The sequence below is a fragment of the Eschrichtius robustus genome, chromosome 12 (genome assembly GCF_028021215.1).
Source record: "Eschrichtius robustus isolate mEscRob2 chromosome 12, mEscRob2.pri, whole genome shotgun sequence".
NCBI lineage: Eukaryota > Metazoa > Chordata > Mammalia > Artiodactyla > Eschrichtiidae > Eschrichtius > Eschrichtius robustus.
Genome location: NC_090835.1, coordinates 32,598,823 through 32,625,203, shown reverse-complemented (window position 1 = coordinate 32,625,203; position 26,381 = coordinate 32,598,823). Strand labels below are relative to the sequence as shown.

Genomic DNA, 26,381 nt, shown 5'->3' with positions numbered 1-26,381 from the left:
AAAAAACAATAGGACAAACGTCATAAAAAAAATTCAACACAGAGTTACTTAATAATATTAAAATATTTACAACCATTAATAGGAGACTGGTTATATAAAATAAATCACATCATGTTGGAATAATATATACTCAGTCCATTAAGCTATTTTCCAAGAATAACTGTGATATAACACTTCCCTTAAGCCATAATAAAACTTTCATCCAGCTAAATGACAAAGGGAGGATGAAAATAAAAGAGATAAACAAGATACACCAGATAAAATGCAAAAAAAAAGAAAAGACAAAATAAAATCCAAGACAGAAAGCATTAAAAGAAATAAATAGAAATATTTAATTTTAATAAAAGGTACAATTCCCCCAAGAGAGTGTAACAATGATGAAGAGGAACCTTTATACACCTAACTGCGTAACTTGGAAATATGTGAGGCCAAGACCAATAGAGATGCAAGAAAAACTGATCATCCACAGTCCGTGGGGGCCACGGGGGGAGGTTTAAATCCAAAGGTAAACAGAAAACACAAAGATAAGGCTGGAAAGACTGTAACACCAAATTAGGTCCAGAGTGTGTAAGTTGCATAGATAGACCTAGAATAACACTGAAAGGAAGTTATAAAATATTAACAGGGGTTGTTTGGGAGTGGAATCTTTCTCTTTCCTCTTTTCTGTATTTTTCCGTAATGAACATACACTTTATAATGGAAAAGAAATACAGTTCATGTTCAAAGAGAACGCAGGGCTCAGTTACAGTGCAAGGAACCCGGCATCCCGTAGCACGCCCTGGACTCGGCCTAAACGAGTCCCCCAGCCGCACGGCCGTGACGGGCAGGTGGACTCAGCGAGCGACCGGCCGAGGCAGCTCGCCTTCGTCACTCCACATGAGGAGTGAGCACACGCCAGCCCCTTCCAGAGCTGGGCAGGCCAGTGAGGGGATTTATAGGCCCAGAGGGATCTAGACATCTGTGCTCCTGTCTACCAGCAGCGCTAACCTCCCTGGTCAGAAGGAGATGGAGCGCCGTGCAGTCGGCTCTCCCTCTCTGACCTCCACAAATGCTGCCTTTGTGCTGAGGCCCGAGCCCCCAGTCCACAGGGGGCATGGGGGGCAGGGAGGCCACAGAGAACAAGTCCCGCAGTGTCTTGCTGAACTGCCGCTGCAAGGACCACTCATATTTGTGACTGGGCTCTTAAGCTTTTTGGAAGAGGCTGCCAGCCCCGCGCTCTCTCGATACCCTCCTGGGCTAACCTGTGGCCTCCAAGGAAGCCAGAGGAAGGACTGCTAAGTGTTCTATTATTGATGAAAGCATCATGTTTGGGCCTAACTCATCTCTCCTCCTATGATAAAAGGAACCCAACCTGAGAGACCTAACTGGATATCGCAGGGATGTGTATGCCTCTAAGGTGTCAGGAGCCAGGGACAAGGGATACTGCCACAGAGAAGCAAGCTGCTCAATTACAGCAATGAGTTGTTTTGGGAAGTAGAAAAAAATAATACACACATATGGGTAAGGAATGAATGACCACCGAGAGGCTTGGGGCAGCCCTGTACTCCTTGTTTTCTGTTTCTCCCCTCTTAGAATGGGCATCAAGACCACCACAGGCAAAATGGGAAAGGATGTGAAGTTGGCCTACTGAGTACTCCTTTGGGGCCTCTCCCTCCCTCCCCCCCGCCAATCCTCCCTGCTCCTCAGGCTATATTAACACCTATCCCGCTCCACCTGGGGAAGGAAGCGATAAAGTCAGGAGGCAATTATTGGGATGCTAGGACTGGAAATAATTCTGCAGAACTTGCACTGCATGTGCCAAGGTGACTTACAGGGAGATACATGGGGGCAAGACGGCAATCTCCGTGCTTTGCAGGTCATCCTGCAAACATGGCTGTCTAACTCTGCATACAACCTCAGGGACATATTTCCATTTGCTGACCACTCCCCCCGCCAAGGGCACACTCACAGCATAAAGACATTGTTCAAGTTCTCTCTATGTTCATGTGCATAACCATTATGAATAATTATTCTGTTTCTACCGGGTTGTTTCTGTCCAATAAATGGAACCTGGAGTTAGCTATTTATCGTATTTTAAACGAGTAAATGAAAAACTATTTTGCCAAAAAATTTTTTTGAGGTTTTAGAAACCAATTTCCACCTGTCAGATTTCCCCCCCTCACGTCTGGCTTTCTCATCTTTGCCTGGCCTCAGTCTGTTGGATTTCAGACATGGCTTGATTTCCTTCTGTCCCAGTTCTCTAGGTCAATGCAAATTTGCAAGGTGATCAAATATTTCCTGCAGTGTTCCCTGTGTGGGATCTGTGTAGGGCAGAAACAGGAGAAAAGAAATAAAGGTTGCCTGGGAAGCCAAAGGAAAGATTTTGAAGGTATGACAATGGAAGACCTTAAAGCATTGTGCTTTGAGTCGGGGCTGGGCTGTGGTGAGGAGGCATAGACAGTGCTCTCCCTGGACCCATGAGCATAAACACGGAGTCTACAGGCCAGGCAAGCTGATGGCAGTGAGCGAAGAGGCCAGGTGTTGGGAGGACAACTGGGAGAAGTGGGGACATTTGTAGATGACAGTTGGCTGGCTACTTAGGTACAGCTCATAAGTGCCATGTGGGAACACAGGCCCAGCACTGCTAGGCCTTCCAATTCCTCAAAAGAAGCCAGAAGTCCAGATTCTTACATGGACTGTTTTGATTTCTAAACGTTAGCTCAAAACAATGTGCAGCCAAACAAAACACAATCGAGGGCCAGATGTGGCCACAAAGTTGCCAGAAGGCAGCTCTATCCAGGATGTAAGCAACGTGAGGGCAGGAGTTAGAGCCTGGTGCATGATGAGGGCCCACTTAACTCTTGTGGAATGAGTGAGGGCCTTCTTGGGGCAGACGGTGGACTCTCCTCAGAGAGACAATGGGAAGAGATGGCTGGCAACACGGAGGTTGAAATAACTACGGCGAACTTGAGCCACAGCCACTGGGACGGGAAGGAAAGCATGAAATGGTAAGAGACAGGCTAAAGAATTTTCAAAAAGCAGAACTCAGCAAAAGACCAGATGTGCAGGGCTAGGGCAGTGATGATCTTCCAGTGGAAGCCTGTGATGAACTTGGCCAGAGGGCTTAGGGACTGGTCACTGGGGAGAGAAGGTAAACACACTTTTCTTCACTAGCTTCAAAGACCTTCATCTGGCTCCCCAAGACGACCTTATTGTTTTTCTCCTCCGTTCTCCCACAAAGGGGATCAGGGGATAACCAGGGGCCCAGAGATTCCAGCACAGAGCCAAACCCATAGCTAATGAGATGATGAGGCATTCATTCGGGAGAAATATTAGCAGAGTTAACAGAGGAATGGGCAGGGAGGGATCTGCACTGGTGAGGGACGGCACCTATAGGAGAGTGGGGAGAAGAGCTGGGGCTGTGCACAGTCACAGCACGTTGGCTGAATGGTGTGGCAACAAGGACTGGAGTGGGTGGGGGAGACTTCAAACAGTTCTCAAATCATAGATTTCACAGCATGGGACATAAACCTTGGGTGCTGGTCCACAATTTTTTTTTTTTTTTTTTTGTAGAAACTCTTTTTTTTTTTTTTTTTTTTTTGGCCACACCACACGGCTTGTAGGATCTTAGTTCCCCAACCAGGGATTGAACCCATGCCCTTGGTAGTGAAAGTGCAGAGTCCTAACCACTGCACTGCCAGGGAATTCCCTGGTCCACAATTTTCTTAATGACTCAGAAAGTCAAGATAAAAATACCGCTAAGCAAAAGTATTCAGGACATGTAAGAAACTGGCAGACTCAAGACTACGCCTCAGCTGAACAAGGTGAGACTTTTCATGGCATGACTTTCGTGGGTCTCAGTCTACAAGAGGATTTTTATGATTATCATATTGGGCCCAAGGCCTTAAGACAAATCTCAATTTTCACTTTAAAAGATAAACTTTATCAGGAGTTTACGAACAAGAACTACAAACCACCTGTTAACCAAAGAATTATTATAGTAGTTAATATTTACACCTTAGCTGGCTGGGAAGTTAGTGATTACTAACTACAGGCCAAGGCACTATGCTAAGTCCTTTAAATGCACTCTCCTGTAAATCTTTACCATGATTCTATAAAGGAGCTGGTAACATCATCCCCCAATGTATCCATGAGGAATAAAAGCAAGACCTAGAGAGATATGAAGTTATCTGCCCAAGGTGACAAAGTTTTGAGTGACAGAGCCAAGGACAGAAGTGAGATTCTTCTACTCCGGGGCCCTTGTTCTCAGTCAGGGGTCAACAAACATTTTCTGTAAAGGGCCAAATAGTAAATATTTTTGGTGTTGTGGGCGATATGATCCCTTTCACAACTACTCAACTCTGCCTTTGTAGTGCAATGGCAGCTACAGAAAACACATCAACATTTAGGCATGCCCGTGTTCCAGCAAAACTTTAGTTATAGACAGCAAAACTTTAGTTATAGACACCGAAATTTCAATTTCATATAATTTTCATGGGTCATGAAATATCATTCCTCTTTTATTTTTTTCCCAGCCATTTTTAAAAGTAAAGACCATTCTTAGCTCCAGGGCCATAAGAAATCAGGGGGTGGGCTGAGTTTTCTCCCACATGCTATAGTTTGCAGACACTGGTGTAAATCACTAGGCTCTCCTGCCCTCCAACTTACATCATGTGCTGGTTCCCTTGGGAGGCCCATAGATATTTTAGGACAAAACCTATGATAGCGCATCTGGATGGGGTATAGGACTGTGAAATATAATTGTGAGGAGCCCAACAGAGATGACTCCTCCAGTTACATCTTGAGGGACTCTGCCTGACACCAGTTTACAGCTTGAAAACATCTCTTTCTTCCTTTCAGTCCCCTCACTTGCTCTCTTCCGTTGAAATAAGCATTGATTCATGTCAATCTGAAACCAGGGGAGGTTCTAGGTAGGACAGGGATGTCTCCTCCCACACAACGTGGTTTTCTGCAAACATGAGCCCACCGTGTCCTTCTTACCTGCAGGGTTTGGCTGAAGCGCTTTAACGGTGTGGCTTTCACGGGTGGGATGAGGTTTGCTAGGGATGTGACTCTGGAAAGAGGTTTGACTCGTTTATTACTAGGCTCCTGTAGGGTTAAAAAAAAAAGGAAAGGAAAATGTCAAGGTCAATTACGAAGACAACATAACTCCACTATACAGTCATGTCCCACTCCACAAGCTGCTGGCTGCACACCGAACTGTGGAATGTAAACAGTGCTCTGTCTCACTCCAGCTGTGTGGAGGTGACCTGGCTGAGGAGCCAGGGAAGGAGAAATGGCAGAGGGATGTCAACAGAAGCAGCCTCTGAGTGGACAGCAAATGGGCAGGGATCTCTCCTTTCCCTTCACCCCAAATATATCTGCCAGCTTTTAAATCAGAGGCTTCCACTAAGCAGCATCATTCTCTTCAACCCCTCCTGTAGAGAAAAGCTGCCTGAGATTTCCCATCCAATGACCTTGTCAGGCAGTTGTCTTTTGATGCTTCTGGTTTCATCTTTTTAAAAAACCTTTTCTCCAACTTACCTGAAGCCGCTCTCCAAATTTCTAATATGCAATGGCTTTTCTAAAGCACAAAATATCCTTTTTTTTTTTTTAAGTACACCAAAGTAAAACAATATTGTTTAAAGAAGTTATTCTATTGCTAGGCTCTTAACAAAGCATCTTTGTATCTACAGTATATTTGAAATGCACATATTAATAGTTATAAATAACAACCAGACAGCAAAAGAAAATGTATAGAGATAAAACCCTACCATGAGCATCAGTTTTTATACTATACATAGCCACAAGTTTTGAAAATCACCTCCACATAAAACGTGCAAATCTGCAAGTTACCCCAAACCAAGCTGATGGATGCGGGGAGGCTACCCATACCAATGACTCTGCAGATGAGAATTACATAAATAAAAACAACAGGCTGTGGAAAAGAGAGAGATGACAGACAAAACACTTTCCAAAGACAAAGAGAACAGTTACCCTTGTCTTCCTAAGCTCCATCTGACCTGCAGGAGACGCTTGACAGCACATGAAGACACCAAATTTTAATGGAAAGAACCAAACTTGCCAATGGTTGCGGCAAAACTCAATCATTTCCAAAGGGAGCCTCAAGATGCTCATCTTTCTTTTTCAGCCATTGCCTTCAAAGTTTTGAGAGTTAAGCCAGAACTTCAGATTCTCCAGAATACCCCTGCAGGGTGTTTTGAACATAGTAGGTGCTTGGAAAAATCTTGCCTGAATTTGGAGTTCTGCCGAGAAACTCTCATGTCAGTTTATGCCCTTGCCAGCCTCAGAAATCAGAAGCATTCTCTGAAACAGACCCAACCTTTCTGGCATTCAAATAGAAAAATTAAAAGGCCTTTTAAAAAGCACAAAACAATTCCACAACATGGCCAGGAGTGACTTCATGATTTCTCGAAGCAAATACTTCCAAGACGGAGAATCAATCTGGGCTGCCGGGTACCTCTCCAGCCTCTTGGTATGCTGAGCTGAACAGACAGCAGGAAACTCTCCGAACACTGGGAAGGCTTAGTTCCAAAATGCAAAGGATGAATCTCTCAACATGAGAGACATCGCATTACAATTATTTAAACGCTGAAGAGAACGATCCAATAGCCCTTCTGCTTCCAGGTGACAGCGCCCTTCAAGGATGCTCCCTGTCCAGTGCCTGGCTCCTGAGTATCTGTGCCCAGAGGAGGATTTTTAAAATATTTTTTTACGTCAGAGCTCCACTACCAGCGGGCATACTGAATACACACACACACACACACACACACACACACACACACACACACACACACACACACATACACAGCCTCTTGAGCATCTCTTGAATGGCTCCTGCTTTGGCTGGAAATGCCAGAGTTGTGATATACCACCTTTGGTGGCACAAACTGCATTGCAGCAAGTGAGAAGATGGGGGATTTCCTAGGGGATCAGGACTTGGTCTCAGATAATCCTGCACGTACCTCAGAGCCCATTGACTCCTAGGTCTCTGTTTTATTAACGGCTAAATCTGCTAGGTCACAGATTCTATATCCAACTAGGGAAGTTGAAGGGCAAACGCCAATTGGCTTCTTTTGCTTTAAAAAGGGGCAGGGAGCCCTGCATGCTTGGCAGGATGAGGGAAGATTCGGCTCTGTTCCACTTGCTGTGTCATCTTTCCTAAGGTTCTGCTGACTTTGCTGCCCATTTTACATGAGCCAGTCAGATGGGTGTTTTTCTGCACCGCTATAAGATGTATGCACAGTGCAAATGTTGGCCCCTCTGCAAGTTGTGTGCAGTGTTGCTACACGAGATTGTAATTAAAACTCCTTTCCTAAGGCTTTGCCCATTTGGAAGTAAACACTGGGCTGCTCTCTGGCAATCTGACATTTCCAAGTAACGAACAATCAAAACAGAAACCACTGCTGCATGATTTAGTGCTTGATGCAGCAAAGCGGGCAGGTGCAATTTCACAACCAGAACATTTACAGGTTATTGAATCTATAGAGGAGGCTTTATGCCTGACCCACATGAGTCAAATATAAATTATGGTGTTCTCCTTGAGGGCTTCAGTGAGAATAGGAGATTAAAAAAATTCTTGGCCTAATTTGATTTTTCTTTTCCATTTTACTCAGTATGTCTCGAGCTATATTTTACTGCTGTCTAAAAGGAGCCTCAGGGAAAATGTTTCCAGATTCTAGTTAAATAGCTCTACTGAGAACTAGCAAATGCAATAAGAGGGATGCTTTCAGGCTTTACAGAGAGATGACAGAACACAACCTGCAGAAGCTTCCTAATCCAACAACTCAGCTGCCAGACCAAGCTGGGCAAGGTCACTGCTAAACCCAGGAATGAAGTGTCCTGTTTCAAGTGCAGACACCACCCTCACTATGCAATTTTAAGACAGGGCAGGAGGACATCTCACTAAAGAGGTTAAAAAAATAAAACAAAAAAGAAAAAGGCATTGAGTATTCTGTGTGGGCAGTATTTTCTGAATAACAATCTTTTTGCATGTTTTCCAGACCTTACAGCTTTTTTTTATTTTTCTTGTCTTATTGCACTGGCTAGGACTACCCATATATTGTTGATTACAAGCTGAAATAGCAGGTACCATAGTCTAATTCCGAATTATAAAGTAATTATTATGAAGGTTTCATCATTAAGTATTGTATTTGCTGAGAGCATGGAAGAGACACCCTTTATCGAGTAGAAAAAGTTCCTTCTGTGCTAACTTTGCTGTGAATTTTTATCATGAATGAGTACTGACTTTTATCAAATATTTTCTCTTCATCTTTCCACAGGACAAGGATTGGGAAAAAAGAAGGAAGAGGTGGGAAGAAGGGAAGGAGAGGATGAAGAAAGGTATAGAGGTCATATTTTTCATAAAGGAATTGATTCAGCAATTTTAAATATCTCTTGTGCTTGAATTACAAACAAAGGAGAATAAAGCACTCCATGTAATTTTATTTTTAATGTGAGATTTAATTAAATAGATTTTAATATTCCTTCCCTAGGGGATACAGTTCTTATCCTCTCCTTATTCTTCCCCCCAAAAGATAAAAACCAAAGCACATTATATGCAATGTAAGAAAATGCCTATCATATCAATATAATTTGGCACTATTTCTTATTCCTTAAAAAATAGTTCCATTCTAATAGATGTGGCATACAGGAAACCCTCACTCATTCTCCCTGCACTTCATTTTTGCAGCCAGAGTGGGGTTGGAGAGCAGTAGGAGAGTCTTTCACATCACGTCTGTAGCTTCCCTGAGACTCTGCTTTTACTGAGTCACAAACACGGCCCAGGAGGGGCCAGAAATGCAGCCATTAGTGCAGGACTGACTGCTCTATTGCAGGGCAGCACTGCTCTTGGATGCTCTACACCTGGCCAGGAGCAAGAGAGAGGTGAGAAACAACTGTGCTAGCAGATGCTTTTGCCCATGAGTTGATGGAATCATAAAAAAAAAGTCTTTCAAATGTTTAGAAACACCAGGTAGCCTTATGCAGGGCTACATTTGTGTGACGGGAGATGTGCTGGGAACTGCACACCCAGGGGTCATGTGTCATCCAACAGTAACCCTCTAGGAGGCTTTCATCGTCCTCATGTTAAACAGGAAGTTACGATCTCAGAGTGATGGAGAAGCTCTAGAATTATTACATAATAATAATGAGCTCATATTCATTGCAGGGACTCTTCTCTATGCTTTACAGATATTTACTAATTTATCCTCCTAACAGCCCTGCAAGGTAGCCACTATTGTGATCCTCATCTTAAAGATGGGGAAAGCTAAAAAAGGTGGCTAGGATTTAAACCTAGGCTAGGGAGGCTGAATCCAGAGCCCATGCCCTACTCCAGGGCTTGGCTAACTTTTTTGTAAGGGGCCAGATGGTTAAATATTTTAGGCTTTGAGGGCTGTCCAGCCTTTGTCACAACTACTCATCTCCACCATCAGCCATAAACAGTATGTAAATAAGTGAATGTGACTATGTTCCATTAAACCTTCATCTATAGACATTAAAATTCGAATTTCATATAATTTTCACACGTCACAAAATATTATTCTTCTTTTGCTTTTTTTCAACCATTAACAAATACAGAAACCATTCTTGAGGGCTTGAGGCCTTTTTTTTTTCCCTGTTCATTAGAAAAAGGAACATGAGTTTTGCTGGAGGTTCCCCAATTTTCAATTAAGTATTTTGCTCAGTAGAGGACACTGTAGAAGATTCTAGAAAATTAATTTCCAAAATACTGTTTTCTGACAGCACCTTTACTATACGAGGCAACATTCAAAATGCTTAGATCCTGGGTTCCACTTCCAAGTACCACTGAGTCAAAAATAAGGGGTAGAAATCTGATTTTAAGATGGTATGTGGTCAAAATGCTCCATAATACAAAGATTTATTTCAATGGACAGAAAACAGTTTTGCGAATGTACTAGTGAATGCTGAACTGAAGCAGACAGGTGCCATCTGAGATTTTTACTTCAGTTGTTAGTGAGGGCCTAGTGAGAAAGGATACTGAAGAGGCAGACATGACCTAGAATCAACAGTAATTAGAAGAAGGCTGGTAAAATGAAAAAAAAAAAAAAAATCCCACTACTGAATTTCAATAATTCTCAACTGATATAGGCCAGAATAGGGAAAGGTCCATGTGGCTGGGAAACTGAGAGCTGAGAGGGCCACCTTGAAACATTTAAACTTAAAGACCCAGCAATCCCACTACTGGGCATATACCCTGAGAAAACCATAATTCAAAAAGAGTCATGTACCACAATGTTCACTGCAGCTCTATTTACAATAGCCAGGACATGGAAGGAACCTAAGTGTCCATCAACAGATGAATGGATAAAGAAGATGTGGCACATATATACAATGGAATATTACTCAGCCATAAAAAGAAATGAAATTGAGTTATTTGTAGTGAGGTGGATGGACCTAGAGTCTGTCATACAGAGTAAAGTAAGTCAGAAAGAGAAAAACAAACACCGTATGCTAACACATATATATGGAATCTAAAAAACAAACAAAAAAATGGTTATGAAGAACCTAGGGGCAAGACGGGAATAAAGACGCAGACCTACTAGAGAATGGACTTGAGGATACGGGGAGGGGGAAGGGTAAGCTGGGACGAAGTGAGAGAGTGGCATGGACACAGATACACTACCAAACGTAAAAGAGATAGCTAGTGGGAAGCAGCCGCATAGCACAGGGAGATCAGCTCGGTGCTTTGTGACCACCTAGAGGGGTGGGATGGGGAGGGTGGGAGGGAGGGAGATGCAAGAGGGAAGAGATATGGGGATATATGTATATGTATAACTGATTCACTTTGCTATAAAGCAGAAACTAACACACCATTGTAAAGCGATTATACTCCGATAAAGATGTTGAGAAAAATAAATAAATAAATAAAGACAGTACACCCCATGGAGCGGCACCAACCTGGCTGTCAGATTCCCTGAAGTCTGTTTTACTCTACTGACTGGTTTTTTGTTTGCTCTCATTAAGAAACCCATCAACAGTTTTAAAAAAAAAATAAAAATAAAAAAAAAAAAAAAAAAAAAAAAAGAAACCCATCAACAGGCTCCTGATCACTGAGCTCTACAACATAAAACAATCTGATGGAGTTCAACTCTGATTTATCTTAGAAATATACAGAGAAAATAGGGGCCATTCAAGATCAGACTGCCCATGGAGAGGAGACCTCTGTTCCACTGTATTCATTTTAATTTGTGAGCGTGCTTTGCTTTTCCCACGACTGCCTCCCAAATTCATGCTTTTCTCTCCTTTCCTACAATAGCACCATCTTCTACTAAGAAGGCTAAGACCTCCCTTCCTTGCCACAGTTGTCTTGACCTTACCACCCCCTTCCCTGGGGCCAAAGGGTGGTTTACACTGTTTTACAGTTTATGCTCAAGATTCTCACCCTTCAAGACTTCTAGGTCAACTAAAAATAGAACTACCATACGACCCAGCAGTCCCACTACTGGGCATATACCCTGAGAAAACCATAATTCAAAAAGAGTCATGTACCAAAACGTTCACTGCAGCTCTATTTACAATAGCCAGGACATGGAAGCAACCTAAGTGTCCATCACCAGATGAATGGATAAAGAAGATGTGGCACATATATACAATGGAATATTAGTCAGCCATAAAACGGAACAAAACTGAGTTATTTGTAGTGAGGTGGATGGACGTAGAGACTGTCATACAGAGTGAAGTAAGTCAGAAAGAGAAAAACAAATACCGTATGCTACCACATATATGGAATCTAAAAAAAAAAAAAAAAAAAAAAAAGAAAGAAAATGGTCAGAAGAACCTAGGGGCAAGAAGACAGGAATAAAGATGCAGACCTACTAGAGAATGGACTTGAGGATACGGGGAGGGGGAAGGGTAAGCTGGGATGAAGTGAGAGAGTGGCATGGACATATATACACTACCAAAGGTAAAATAGATAGGTAGTGGGAAGCAGCCGCATAGCACAGGGAGATCAGCTCGGTGCTTTGTGACCACCTAGAGGGGTGGGATAGGGAGGGTGGGAGGGAGGGAGATGCAAGAGGGAAGAGATATGGGGATATATGTATATGTATAACTGATTCCCTTTGTTATAAAGCAGAAACTGACACACCACTGTAAAGCAGTTATACTCTAATAAAGATGTTAAAATAAAAAAGAAAAACAAACTTCTAGGTCACCACAAATATTCTCATGTTCTCACTTCCCTTGACACCTCCTACTGCCAAGGCCTTCCCACCCTTTCATTGTATTTTGTTGTCATATCACTATAGTTTCCTCCAATCGGTGACAGTTCCTCAGGCTTTTGTGACAATGATACTTTTGAAGAGTGCTGGTCAGTTATTTTGTAGTATATCTCTCAATTTAGACATGTCTGATGCTTTCTCATGATTGGATTCAGATTATGCATTTTTGGCAAGAATACAACAGAAGTGATGTGCCCTTCTTGGTACATCATATCTGGGGGACATGATGTCACTATATCTTATAACTGGTGACACTAACCTGGACCAGTTGGTCAAGGTGGTACAATGGGTTGAATTGTGTCCCCCACAAAAAGATATGTTGAAGTTCTACCCCCGAACCTGTGAAAGTGACCTTATTTGGAGATAGGATTTTGGCAGATGTAATCAGGTTAGGATGAGGTCATATTAGATTGCAGTGGGCCCTAAATGCAATCGTTGGTGTCCTTATAAAAAGGGAAATTTAGACAGAGACATACAGGGAGACAGCATATGATGATGGGGGCAGTGATTAGAGTGATGCATCTACAAGCCAGAGAACACCAAAGATGGATGGAAAACACCAGAAGCTAGGAAGAGGCAACGAAGAATTCTCCTGCAGGTTTCAGAGGGAGCATGGCCCTACTGACGCCTTGATTTTCGACTTCTAGTTTGCAGAAGAGTAAGAAATTTCTGTTGTTCTAAGCCTCCCCTCTTGTGGTACTTTGTTACAACAGCCCTACAGGAGGTATCTGCTGGATTTCTCCATTGTAAAGTTACTACTACTCCCTTTGTAATTAATACACATAAATGGAAGAGATCCTTTGTGACTACGTGCATCCTCTGGAATTCAGCTCTGCAAGTGTTTACCCAGCATCTGCAAAGTGGGCTTCATTGAAGGGTACACGTGTCACCCTTGGGGGAATGTCTCCTGGCTGCACAGAGAGAACCAGAAGGTTGATCCAGGCAGAGCACCCAAGAGAGTAAGCCTTGGCTGGAGTGGGGCAGGTGAGGCGGTCAGCAGGCAGAGCACAGTGCAACACAGGGGCATGCAGGACACAGAGGCAGCAACGAGGAGTCCTTCGCAGAGCTGTCTGAGCAAGAGGGGAGCAAAGAAGGGGAGCTTCTTTGGAGCCTGCAAGTGACTCTTCATCTTATTTTTTTGGAAATAGAAAAAGACAATAATGAAATAATTGTTCCTAACTCCAAAATTTCCATTAAAAATTTTTTTGTTTGTTTTCTTTTTCCTGGTACTGAGCTAACTGACCTGGTGTCATTTGTTACTAGAAGTTAAAGGGCAAATAATGAGGCCCAAATTCCAACGGAAACCTGGCTTCATTGATTAGGCCAAATGCATTTCAGATTATTGGTTTCTAACCCACAAGGTGAGCAAAAGGTCTTCAAAAGTAGAACTATAATTTCCCCCTAAAAATGCTTATAGGTGATTTCAACAAAGGTCCCACAGGCTTTGTGGACTCTGCCAAACCACCAGGAACAGCTCTGGGAAGAATTCCTGATACCTTCCTCCTGGCTAATCTCAAAGGTGGAGGCCACACCCTTGTGTTTATTTTCTCCAGCTGCAGGTTTGGTTGCCTTGCACTGTGCATCCAAGGGAGATTAGATTTCCTTTTTGATGAAATGGCCCAACTCTCTCTGCATCAGATGCTATAAGGAAAACATCCTAATTTCCTTCTTTAAAAGAAAAAAATGCTTTTTGGGGGCTTTGTTTTGTTTTGTTTGTATTTTTGCTACTGGGGACTAAGGAGAGCCTGGATAAATAAAATCCACAGGACACTCTGACTTACTTCAGTCTCATGGCCAAGCTGTAGACAGGGTGTTGGATTGTTGTGTTGAGGAGCTGACAATTTCTCCAGCCTCCCCTCATGGCAATGCTAAAAAGCATTGATGGAGACATCACAAAATGGTCTGGACACATCCACAGATTAAACCACCGACTCTTGGGGCCGCAAAACTGAACACATTAAGGTTGGGGAGATGATCTTTATTCCATGTATATCAAGTCTGTTTTGGCTTGAGCCAGTCTGCACCTACGGCCTCTGGCCAAGGTCAGCCTGTGAGGTGGTTGCTTTTAGGGGGGGTCTTTCTTAGGGCAGGAGCATCAGAGGGGGACTAAGCTCAGACGCTGCTGGCATAAGCCTCTGAAAGTATGCTCAGTTCCAGCCCCAAACAGAGCTCCCATCAAATGCAAGTAAAAAAATGAGAAGAGAAAGAAATCATACTTTATGACAATTCATGTGGTCATCCTGGCTTCATTTCCTCCAGGCCTCCCCTGCTTCCTTCAAGTTCAAAGCACATGCTGGCAAAATACTATCGCTCTGTAATATTTGTATAAACTGAATGGCAAAATGAAGGAAACGTGAGTGTGGGGCGAGTTAGACAGATTTCATCCAGTATACCCTGGAGGAGCAATTAATTTTACTACAAACTCTGAGAGGGCAAATGTTACTGGCACACCATTTTGTTTCTGAGGGAGCACCTCAAGCAAGTTATTATCTTTATTCCTCTCATTATCATTGACTGTTCGCTCCCACATTGGAAAAGTAGCCTGTTCTTCTCTGCCATGGGGATATTCATTTTTGCTGAATGGTGGTTTATGGGCCGAAAAACAAAAAACAAAACAAAACCTTGGAAAATAATTCAGTAAAATATGGGACTCTCCGAGAGCCGAGGTGGGCAGCAGCCTAGGTTACGAACAAAATCTCTTAGCAGTGCCAGTAAAATAAAACAGAACCACTGTTTCAGACACTGTATTTTTGGCTAAGGTTTCACTCCTCAATTACTTTCAAAGTTATTCGTTTCAGTCAACATTATAAGGGTAAGTCAACATTTGCCCTGGCAGCAAGCCCAAATTTATTTTATTAGTCTGCTACTGGTTAAATTGGCCCATGATTAAAAATATCTAATAAATAGCCCTAAAATATTGGAGTTTAGTAGAAAACCACATTCACGTTCTCTTACACAGGATGTTACTATTACTTAACCTTGGGCAGAAGGAGAAATGCACACCCTCACCCCAATAAGTTCCTTTTAGCAAACGCTAGCCCATCGCCTGAAACTCATTCTGGTCATGCCCAGACATGGTACTATAGACCTTCAGAGAAAGAGGAAGCTAAATATTTAGCTCTCTCTGCGGTCTCTGGCTCCACATATGCCTTCTGATCATCAAGCAAAGCTCTTACTCTGTCAAGGAGAAAGGGCCAGATGCTCAGAGCTGAAGCGCTTTAACAGTTCGACCTCCTGGAAAAGTGTGAGAGCTGCCAGCAGACTCAAGCCTCTGTGGCCCTTACAGGGAAGCCAACCTTAGGCCCAGAAGATGTTTTCTCATGAGTAGAGTCAGGTTATGTCTTTTTGCCAAGAATGCCACAGAAGAAATGTGCCCACAGCACGCCACACCCATCTCCAGGTCTGGAAAATGGGGTCAGAGCGGCACATTCCTGGGTGGGGGACGCCAAGAAGTCAGCCGGAGGTGGCAGTGGTGGCCTAATCACAGCCACAGGCCAAGAGGAAGGGCTCTGTAGTTCTGGGGTTTCGGTCAGTCATTTCCTATTGACTTCTTGGAAACCCTTGGGTGGGATATAAATTCTTTCTGTATTTGTTTATCTCTGTAAAAGGGATTCCCTGACTTCCCCTTGGGCTGGGTTGGAGGGGTAGGGGGAGAAGAATGCACTGGGGATTCCACCTCTGCTTCAGGGTTTGGGAACCGGTGTGTACAGACCTCAAGGGCACTTTAAGGACATTTGCTGAGGCTTCCCTGGTGTTTAAGGATGAGCAGAAAGCCTCTGCTGAAAGTGACAAAGCTCTTATCACTCTGGCTCCCCAAATGTGTTGATTCTTGGCAAAGGATCTAAGGATAAAATACGAGCCAACCTTTCCGGCCAGAGGACAGTGCCCTATGAACTGAATACCCTATGACCTTGGGCCAACGTTGTAACCTCCACGGGCTGGGTCTTATGCCCTGGGAAGTGAGGGTGGCTCTCCGACCCTCTCACAGGGTTGTTGGGAAGGTGACATGAGATCATGTGTGTAATGTGCTCGGTACAAGCCTGTCCCATAAGTTGTTGCCTGTAAATATCAAATTATTGCCTTGAAACTGTGATGTCCAAGGAGAGGTGTGATCTCCCCCCACCCTCCCCCCCACCCCCAGCCTGTTCTCCTGCTCTCATTCATTCCCTGCAGCACTGGATTTTGCTCTGAGCCTCCCAGGGACAAAGCTGGTGCTCCATGTTACCTGCCACTATCTCACCAATGACATGCTCTGGCCACCGAGGACTTGGGCTGCTATGAGACCACATTTTGATTCTACATTCCTGCCTCCCCTTTCTTCCGGCAGTTTTATCATCTGTTTAGTCAAGCTCCAGCTGGATAGAGCAAAACTGGGAGTGGTTTGGCAAGATGCAAGGCTACGTCCAAGTTGAGAAAAACATCAACCGTGAAATCCTAAGATAAGAACCTGAGTGGTGGAAGTACACCCAAGTGGGTAGGTCTTGAGGTCTACATCGAACTCCTCCCACCCACCCCTCCCCACCCCACCTTGCTGAATTATGGGCTAAAAGAGCTGGTCTCCAATCTTGCCTGATCCCACTACTATCTGGGATTAGGCAATGATAGGAATTCTGGGTGTTCAAGCCAGTTCAGAGGTGGAAGGTAGAATTTCTCCCAAAAATAACATGTTACTTTTGGCTTCCAGAAAGGACCATATACACAGATCCACTGACATGTCCTCTCTCTTATCTACCTATCATCCTTTGAAGCTCAGCATTATCTTAGCTTCCCAGAAGAGGAAAAAGAAGTACAGAGATGGAAAAGGATGCACAGATCTCAATCTCAAAGGAAGGACAGCGTGTTCCAGCTGAATCTGAGATGATCAAACACGTTGCAGGCAAGCAAAGCTAACAGCTGGGTCTGCCATCTGTCTGAAGACGAGGCTGAGACGAGGAATCCCACATTCAGCTGCTGGGTAAAACCTACAGGGACATCCGACCAAGGGCACCAGGTCTTCAGGAAAAGAACACGGACCCCTCCTCTTTCTGTTCTCGACGAGAACAATGATTTTCAGCAGTCAAGCCTTGCAGAGATGTGACTTCCAGAGAGAAACAGAAAATACATTTGCTGAGCTCCCTGGTAACCCCAGCTGTCCCTCCTAGCACGATTTATCCTTTCAAATCATTTGATCCACGTGCATCCTTAGCAGCACATGCCTCCACTGAGAATCAGGGAACACTGCACTTGGGTGTTTTAGAACAGTCTGCTCTCGACTGGGAACAGAATACACTGAAACCTGATTATTCAAAATGGAAAAAGCTACCAGTCATACAGCCACAAGGGATTGACTGAATTGGGAATAAAATAAAATATTTTAAAACCTTCCTGCTTTGGCTTTCAGCTGACATCTTACCACCCACTAAGTGATGGTTTGCAGAAAAATAAGGTACAAAGCATGCTGTTCAGGAAACTGTGAGGTAGGTAATCTACAATGGATTCATACGGCCTTGCTGTTGCCCCACACACCACAGCTGAGCAGATGAATAGCTTCAAAATGTTACTCCTTGGGAAGTGTGTGTGTGTGTTTGTGTGTGTGTTCGTGCACATGCAGAACACAAGACTGAACTTTAAGACAGTTTTCATTCTGTAGCACATTTTTAATGACAGAAATTTAAAAATGCCCACTAACAATGGATTTTTCCAAAGGCTCATAACAAACCCTGGCTCTCACTGCTGTACACTTGCAACCTTGAAACATAGTGATTATGTGTTATTTCTAACTCTCAGCAATTAATATGCAACCAGATGTATCATTATCTACAGTCTATTAAAATTCAGAAGTCTGTGCATTTGAAAAAGAATGTATTGCACTGACAAAGGAGGCAGAAGCCTCAGAGACCCAGCTCTCTCCCCACATCACACACAGTTCATTTCAATTACAAAGACACAAGAGGGAAAATGAATAAACAATGGCAGTTGACTTAAAAGAAGTAAATACAAACCTGTGATTTGGTTGTTTGGTTTTGCCACTGGAGACTCAGTGGTAAGGGCTGCCAATAAAAGTTTCCAGGAAAGACAAAGGCAGTTTTGTGGTAAAAGAAAAATGTTCTTTATTCCTGAAGTAAAGTGTTCCTGTGGCAGAAGGGGGCAAAGTTCCCATGAGTTTTCCAGCACGGGCCACCTATAGAGGGAAGGGCTCCTTTGGGAGACTACTGAGGGTCTAACCTGACAAACATTTCCCCAAATCCCGAAGCACCCCCAGGGATGGGGGGAGGCTCATTTACCAGCCAGGCGCTCCCTCCTTCTGCCCCACCATTTAGGAGTCGGGCTCTGGGTCGCTCCTGAACTTACAAAGCAGGGCTGTGCAGAGGGGTGGCAAGGGGCCGCCTGGCCCTACAAAGCCTCCAGAATTGCTACTAAATAAACTACATGCTGCCAGGGCCCCAACCTACGCACAGATTCTAGCAATTTTCTAGAAACAGAGAAGTCGGTCATCCCACACCTGACCCAGGTGTAATTCTTCTCTTCCGATTTTGTCAAGAAGAGAAGGAGGGGAATGGGGTGGGGGGATTGCAAATGGGTAAAGGGGGTGAGCTGTATGGTGATGGATGGAAATGAAACTTTTGTTGGTGAGTATACAGAAGTCAAATAGTGTATACAGAAGTCAAAATATAATGTTGTACACATGAAACTTATATAATGTTGTAAACCAATGTTACCTCAATTAAAAAAAAAGATATCTGAAGATTAAACTAATGAAAACAACAATAAAAATTTTTTTCAAAAATAGAAGAGGGGCTTCCCTGGTGGCGCAGTGGTTGAGAATCTGCCTGCCAATGCAGGGGACACGGGTTCGAGCCCTGGTCTGGGAAGATCCCACATGCGGCGGAGCGACTAGGCCCGTGAGCCACAATTGCTGAGCCTGCGCGTCTGGAGCCTGTGCTCCGCAACAAGAGAGGCCGTGACAGTGAGAGGCCCGCACACCGCGATGAAGAGTGGCCTCCACTTGCTGCAACTAGAGAAAGCCCTCACACGGAAACGAAGACCCAACACAGCCATAAATAAATAAATAAATAAATAAATAATTAAAAAAAAAAAAAAGAAGAGAAGGAAGCACTATGTAGACAATGAGGGAACCCTGGCTGGGGAGGAGGAGGTACCAAGAGCCATGGGGTCACCTGGTGCCAGATGCTGGCACACACATACACTCGCTCATCTATTCCACATAGCAATCCCATCACCCCATTTTATAGAAGAGGAAGCAGGCGTTTAGAGAAGTGAGGTGACTTGTCCCAAGTCATACCCAGTAGTTAATTGGCAGAGCTGAAATTCAAATTCAACTCTATCTGGCTCGAAAGCTTTCCCGGCAACCCCCATACCGGCTTCCCTGGATACACAACTTCCTTTTACAGTAACAACATAACAGTAATAATATTGAGGGCAATTTTGAGCCAGGCTGTGCCAAAGTGTGTTCTATGCATGATTTCCTTGCTTTCTATTAAGTCAGTACTATTAATATACCCATTTCACAAAGCAGACAACTGAAGCTCAGAGGGGTTAATAAGAGCTTTGCCTGAGGTCACAGAGCTGGCAGTGAGTGGTGGAGCCAGGACTGAGCACAAGGCTGCTAGACTACAAGGCCTGGGTTCTTAACCACAGCACTGCTCATTTCCTAAGCCAGGTGAGGGGAGCCCTGAAGAAATCAAAGACTGTAGAGGCAGAAGAGACTGATGGAGGGAGTGAAAAAGTAGGAGCTGTTGGTTTGACATTCAAGCCCTGTCATTCTGGAATCAGCAGCCCCTCTGGGGTGCTCCCCCAGCATCTTAGGGTGCCCAGCCAGGCACACAGGTGCCATGCTAGTGTTAAGGGCAGGCCTGGGGACTGGTGTGTTAGCATCCAGCACCAGGGGGTTCATTGGATGACCCCCTCCCAGTCTGCCAAACTCCCCCAATGAGGTTGCCAATTCACCACCCAGCTTTCTGCTGATTGACAATCACTGCCTGTACTTTAATGTTGTGAATGACCTCACCAAACTCAAGGAAAAGTTCCTTGAGGGTCAAAAGCATGTCTTTCTCTTCTTTAAACCCAGAAAAAAAAAGAAAAAGCTAGGTAGCGTCTGGTCTTCACAAGTATTTACTGACAAGCAAAGAGCACTGGGAGTCATTTTTAGTTGTCCAACTCTTCAGCAACTTGTATCCCTCATGCTATGGAGTTTCCCCACATTCCTAACAAAGGACCTATTTATAATTAAAGTGTGCTGCTAATGAGTAGGGCGTGAAGAGCTCCCAAAGCAACCTAATCCTCCTCACCTTCCCTGGGTCTGCGTCTGCGGTTGGAACGTGGGTACGGTTCCCGGTGATCCGTGTCAGGTGGGAGCTGGCCTTGAGGATGATGACACACACTCATCTCCCATGAGCAGGGAGCCTCTCTACCCAGAGCTCACACCCCACCCGCTACGGGACGGTCATTATGCGAACACTAGAAAACCACACTAAATTTTTTCATCCTACCTGGCAGGAATAAACGTGAAGCTTGCCAGTGTGCTTGGAACATCTTGTTTTTCAAAAAAATAATGCCCAGTGCCAACTCGGATCCCTGGAAACTGGGTGGGTGTTTCCTAAAAGGAAGGGGTGACCTTGCAGCAGACCACTGGACAGGGATGTCCGTCCACAGCTTCCACTCAACTGATGGACACGCACAACAGATGCTGCTGAGGCTAACGGTTTGTGGAGCATTTGCTCTGTGGAAGCCTTCTGCGTGCCCATTGCATCTTCACAATTCCCTTGGAAGTTCTCATTTTACACATGAGGAAACTGAGGCTCAGAGGATGAGTCACTGGTCCAAGGTCTCTTGGCTCACAAGGGGCCAAGTTTGGGATTCAAACTCAGCTCAGTCTGACCCTTAAATCCAAGTTTCTAATCACTATACTCACTCTATGGCTGCCCCAAATTAAAATGCAATCTTGTTTAATCCTTCCCTCAGGGTGAAGGGGAAAAGGAGGAAGGGTTAAATGATTTCAGCTGGAATTTTGGAACTAAAAGTTTTGAAAAGAAAAAAAGATTTTTGTTCTTAGAACAGAAATCCAGTTTTATTTTTTTTAATTGGCTAACAACTTGTCCATAATAGTGTTCTACGTCACATTAAAGCCAGTTTTTATCTATTTAAAAATCTTAATACCTGAAATCTGGGTCCTATGCTCAAAACTCAAATTTCTGGTCTGTAAGTGGCTGTGGCCAAACCTGGAAATTTTTGTTGCAGAGTGCTAACCCTGGAAAGGCCTCAGAACATGCCTAATGCACTGCTTCCAAACTCTCGGTACCATCACGCCAATCTTTTGCCCTGTGTACATATCCTCTGAGCTATTACATAATGTTTCCTTAAATTACTCATTTTTTACTTAAGAAAACTTATTGCAAAAATAAACTCTATCACTGCCTTAAACAGAAAATCACTATCACCTGCCATAAATAGAAACTACCTTTAAAAAAATGAACCCTATTGTTAAATTTTTGTTAGAGACTCTGGCCTGCCTGAGGCCTGTGCTTTGTTAAAAAGGGAAATTAGCAAGTGATAGAGAGGCATTAAAGACACACTAGCTCCAAACTGAGACTTTCTCCTTGACATAATGAGAAGGATCAGAAGAGAATTGGAAAGGGAAAGTGATTCTAAATTATTTTGTGTCTTGTTTCCGTGTCACCTTGTCCTGTATCATTTGAGCTACCACAAGTGGTAAGAAACCCATCTTCTGGGAAATAAAGATCTAACCCAGTCCACTCATTCAGAAACAAAGACGCTGAGGTTCCAAGAAGCTGAGCTTATTTGCGCCCTGTCCCCAGCTAGTAGTGAAACTCTTGTAAGAACCAGCTTAGAAACAGTTGCTGCTAAAGAAATTCAGATGAGCACTTAAGAGTCCTCCAAAGCAAAGATTTCCTGATGTTGAGCCAGAACAAAGGCTCGCTCTTCTAAACTGTTAAAGCCTGGGAATAAAACATTCAGAGACTAACGAGAGAAAACCAGGTGTCTTTTCTGATGCTGTCTCCTTCAAAGTTCTCCGAAAAGTCTCCACCAAACAGCTGAGGCGGAAGGCAAGGACTCTTCACTGTGCGTCTGTGGTTGACACTTAAGCTACCACCAATTTTTTCCTCTTCAGTCTATTTCCTTCTTCACAGTAGTGTCAGACCCCTTCTGCAAGACCACACCAATCACCAATCACCAACCAGCAAGGAGGATGGCTGACGAGGTGTGAGAAAATGAACCAAAACTGCCAAAACCTAACAGGATACAGATGGGCCACCCACACCCCACCCCCCACCTCCGTGAAGTCAAAAATAAGAACACTCGTCTTCACCAGTGATCTTTAATTATCTTCCTCTGTATTTGCCTGGGGTCGTTCTTGACATGCTTGTGTCACTTGGGGGTTATGGAATGTTAGCATTTCAATATAAGATAACACACTTGAGGAGGGAGCTTGCACTGGCCTTGTGTCAGGACCAGAAAGCACAGAGGGAAACCTTATCACTCGGTCCCCTTGGCCATCAGGCCCAACTCCATCTCTCTCTACCCACTGGCTGGTTCCCTTTTCCCTTCTGCAGCTTCTTCCTCCAGCAAGACTCCAAACTTCCAAATCTGACAATGTATGACACCTGATAAACATTTAACTTTATTTTTTTCAAAGTCCTGACATAGGCTCTCCGTTTTATTTAATTCAGTCAGGTTGCCAACTCTAGAGGTATCTATGGAAACAGTACCCTGGGGGAAATGCTCTATTTGTTTTTACCGTTTAATTATCACCTCTGGTGCAAATTACATCTGCAGAGCTCAGAAAGACATCATTTTAAGGGATGTCATCTACATGTACAGAAGTTTGTGTCTATCCATCCTTCGTGGGCTTTCTGTTTATTCTAACAGGGATCTCACATCAAATATAAAGTAAGACTATAAAGTAAGACCTTGCACTTGGATCTGCAGGAGTGCAGGCCAAGGGAAGGGTCCACTAGTCCATTAGCCCCCAGGTGAGGTCACTGCATGCAGTGTTCAGGCTAAGTTTAATGGGGTTCACTTTGAACACTCCCAAAATAGTGCTGCTTACAACCAACCTCACTCAGGAACACGGCTGGCTTGAGCCAATATTCTGGTGTGCCAAGAGGTCAAGGCTAGTCAAGGAGGGACCAACATTTCGGCCCTGCCTCCTAATCTCTCTGAATCTCTGTTTCCTCAGTTGACAGACAAAGAGGACAGTCCTTGCCTTGCACAGGTCCCTAAGCTGTGCAAGATTCAAAGGAGAGAATGCATGTGAAAATAATTGACTGTTATTTGAACACTGAGTGGCATTGCTATAGTGATCACAATGACAAAGGAAGGGGGATGCTCTGATTGAAGCATCCCTTCCTCCACTTCTCTAGATCCCATGTGCATACATATACATTTAAATTGGTTACATCACGTATATAATTATGCTCAACTTTCCGCCTCTTTATTTTTCCCAGGAACATTAGGGTATTTCTGTTTGCGAGTGTGTAACGGCTCAAATGATGTCATTGACCCCTGGGCCAGAGGCCACGGTACATGGAGCCATTCCCTCATTATAGGTCAGAGAGGTTGTTGGCTCTTCTGGCTGTTATAAGAAAGTAGGAAAGGACGCTAGATTGGAATCAGACAATCAGACTTCAAGCTTTTAGCTCTGCCATTCCCGGCTGTGTGATCCTGGGAAAATCACTGAACCTCTCTGACTCCTGGTATCCTTATCTTTAAAATGAGGATAATTATACTCAGGTGAGGCAAAGAATATAAAAGTACTTTGAAACCTATAAAATGTATAAACATAAAACAAACATTATTGCAACAACTTTGGACACATAGCTTTATTCCCTCAAGACCTGGAATACTGGGTGCGAAGATTTGAACCATTTTTGTCTTTTAATATACACTGACAAGTCCCCTCATTTCATGCAGAAGTAATTATTTCTCTTCAACATCCCCAGCTTTGGGTTTTATCATGTCTTTAAAATACTTGTGACATCAATTAGGTATGAAATATCATCTTACAATTATTTGCCTTTTCCATTTCTATAATTTCTATTAGAGTGAACTTTTAAAACAATGTTACTTTCATTGTTCCTTGTGTGTGAACTGCCTATTATTGTCTTTTTGCCCATTTGTCAATGGACATCTTGGAGTGTTCTTTTATATCTGTATAAATTATTCATATGACAAAGATTAATCTTTAGTCTGTCACCTCTATTTCAAAAATTTTTTCAATGTATTAGTCTACTTCTCTTGTCTAAGGAAGCACGTTAAACATAAAAGAAATCTCATCTGTTGATACAGCATCATACAGTGTCTTTACGCTGATCAACACTCAAGAGGACACTGAGGATGTGTGATGGAAATAAGCAAGAAAGAGAAAGAGACTGGACATTATGTCCCATTTGGAAAAGTTAGAGGAACCAGAACGTCTAGCCAGGAGAAGACAAGCACCTGGTGGAAGAGTGTGGTGTGAGTGCATGCGTGTGCACGTGCAAGCACACACGTATGGAGTAGGAGTAGACGGTAGGGAGAGAGTTTTCAAATACTCAAGGAGATAACACATGAGGAAGTGTCATTGTATAATATTCAGCTCGAGAAAGCAACGTTACAATTAAGAAAGGATTTTCTCATGATCTACACTGAACAAGGATGGAATGTACAGCCTTAGAAGGTTCCTGGAAGTGTTTAAGCCGAGATCAAATGGATCCAGCAGCGGACAAGAACTGGGCTTCATGTTCTCAATACCCCTTTCCCACTCAGGTTCTCTAATGCAATGACCCTGGGTCATTTCCTGGAGGCTAGTTTTGTTTGTTTGTTTCATAAATCCCCGGAAAAAAGTCTGTTTTGCTACTCCTTTCCTCCTCATCTTAAGAGCCAGAAAAAGAAAAAAAAAAAGTCTAGTGAACTTACTGTTAAGGTTTCTGGTTCAGCTCCAATTAATTTACTAATAATCAGCTGCCTTCTTGCAAAAGGGCACAATGGCCCAAACACAGAAGGTCCAGGCACAAGTGTTTCTAGACTTAAAAAGACCCACTCCTTTTCCAGCCAAAGGTTTGGAAGCCTTTCTTGATTAATTTGTGCCATAGCCTCTTCTAAGCTAACAACCGGTGTCAAGTCAGAAAAAATGGAAGGCATTAGAAACCACTGGCCTTTACTCCTGATAGTCCAAGAGCCAACACAACGAGGATAAATGGCCATGCAATCACAGCAATTTCCTCATTCTGTGTGAGACCTGTACCCATTACCAGAGCTGACAAATTATGGAAGGCAACTGCATGCACACATCACAAATGAAGGAGCCCTTCCAGATACGCACACACCATTAGTAACAATTACATGTACACAGGACTTTGCAAAATTAGGATATGATCAGTAATTTATTTTAATTCAGTTGTTATGAAAACAGTGGCACCAGTCCAGGATTTTATAGGCAATCACAGAGTGTCTTGAGAAAATGACACAATTTGCAAATATCCAGATGGCAGCAGGGGCTTCCAGTTACTGGTTTATGTGGAAGGCTAGTGGTTAATGTAGATAAGCAAGATGACTAATCACAGAACTAACAGTGTCACCTCCATAGCGCTGAGCATGCGGAATTCTGCCAAAGACCAGCTCCTTGGTCTTGAGAAACACAAAACGGAAGTTACCAAAGCCCTCCCAAACAAAGGCTTGCAAACCTCACTGCTGTGGGTCACAGCCATTCTATGAAGTGGCTGCCAGAGCACTGACTAATGGTGGGTCTCCTATCCAGACACTCAGGAAAAAAATGGGCCTTTGACCATGAGGCAATTTGCTCCAGCAGGCGGGTTCACCCTTCATGTGTTATGTGGTGAGGAGACCAGTGATTTAGTCATTTAGGGGCAACGTGATGTGGTTGGGAAAGAACAGACTTCAAGGTTAGACTGGGTTGTGAATACTGGCTCTTCCATCTACTGGCTCAGCCATCCTGGAAAGGCCACTAGCCAGCTCTGAGCCTCAGTTTCTTCTACAATAAAGGGCAGTTATACCAACCTCAAAGGATTACTATAAGGATGATTAGGGGACTTTATAGTAAGGCCCTGTTGCACTGATGTGCATAAACAGCATTCAGGCAATTAGGATGGTGATCATACTTCTTAAAATTGTTTTAGGAAT

The 26,381-nt window shown here is 43.6% G+C and overlaps 1 protein-coding gene across 5 annotated transcripts in view; it reads right to left on the bottom strand.

The window, feature by feature from the left end:
* Nucleotides 1–26,381, bottom strand: part of ARHGEF3 (Rho guanine nucleotide exchange factor 3) — a 310,194-nt gene that overhangs the window by 36,045 nt on the left and 247,768 nt on the right. For all 5 annotated transcript variants that reach the window (XM_068557963.1, XM_068557959.1, XM_068557961.1 and 2 more), the window contains one exon: nucleotides 4,981–5,088. Coding sequence is in view for 4 of the 5 variants with exons in the window: in XM_068557959.1 (XP_068414060.1) it covers nucleotides 4,981–5,088 (108 nt within the window). In the remaining variant the exon portion in view is untranslated. The remainder of the gene's footprint in view (nucleotides 1–4,980; nucleotides 5,089–26,381) is intronic.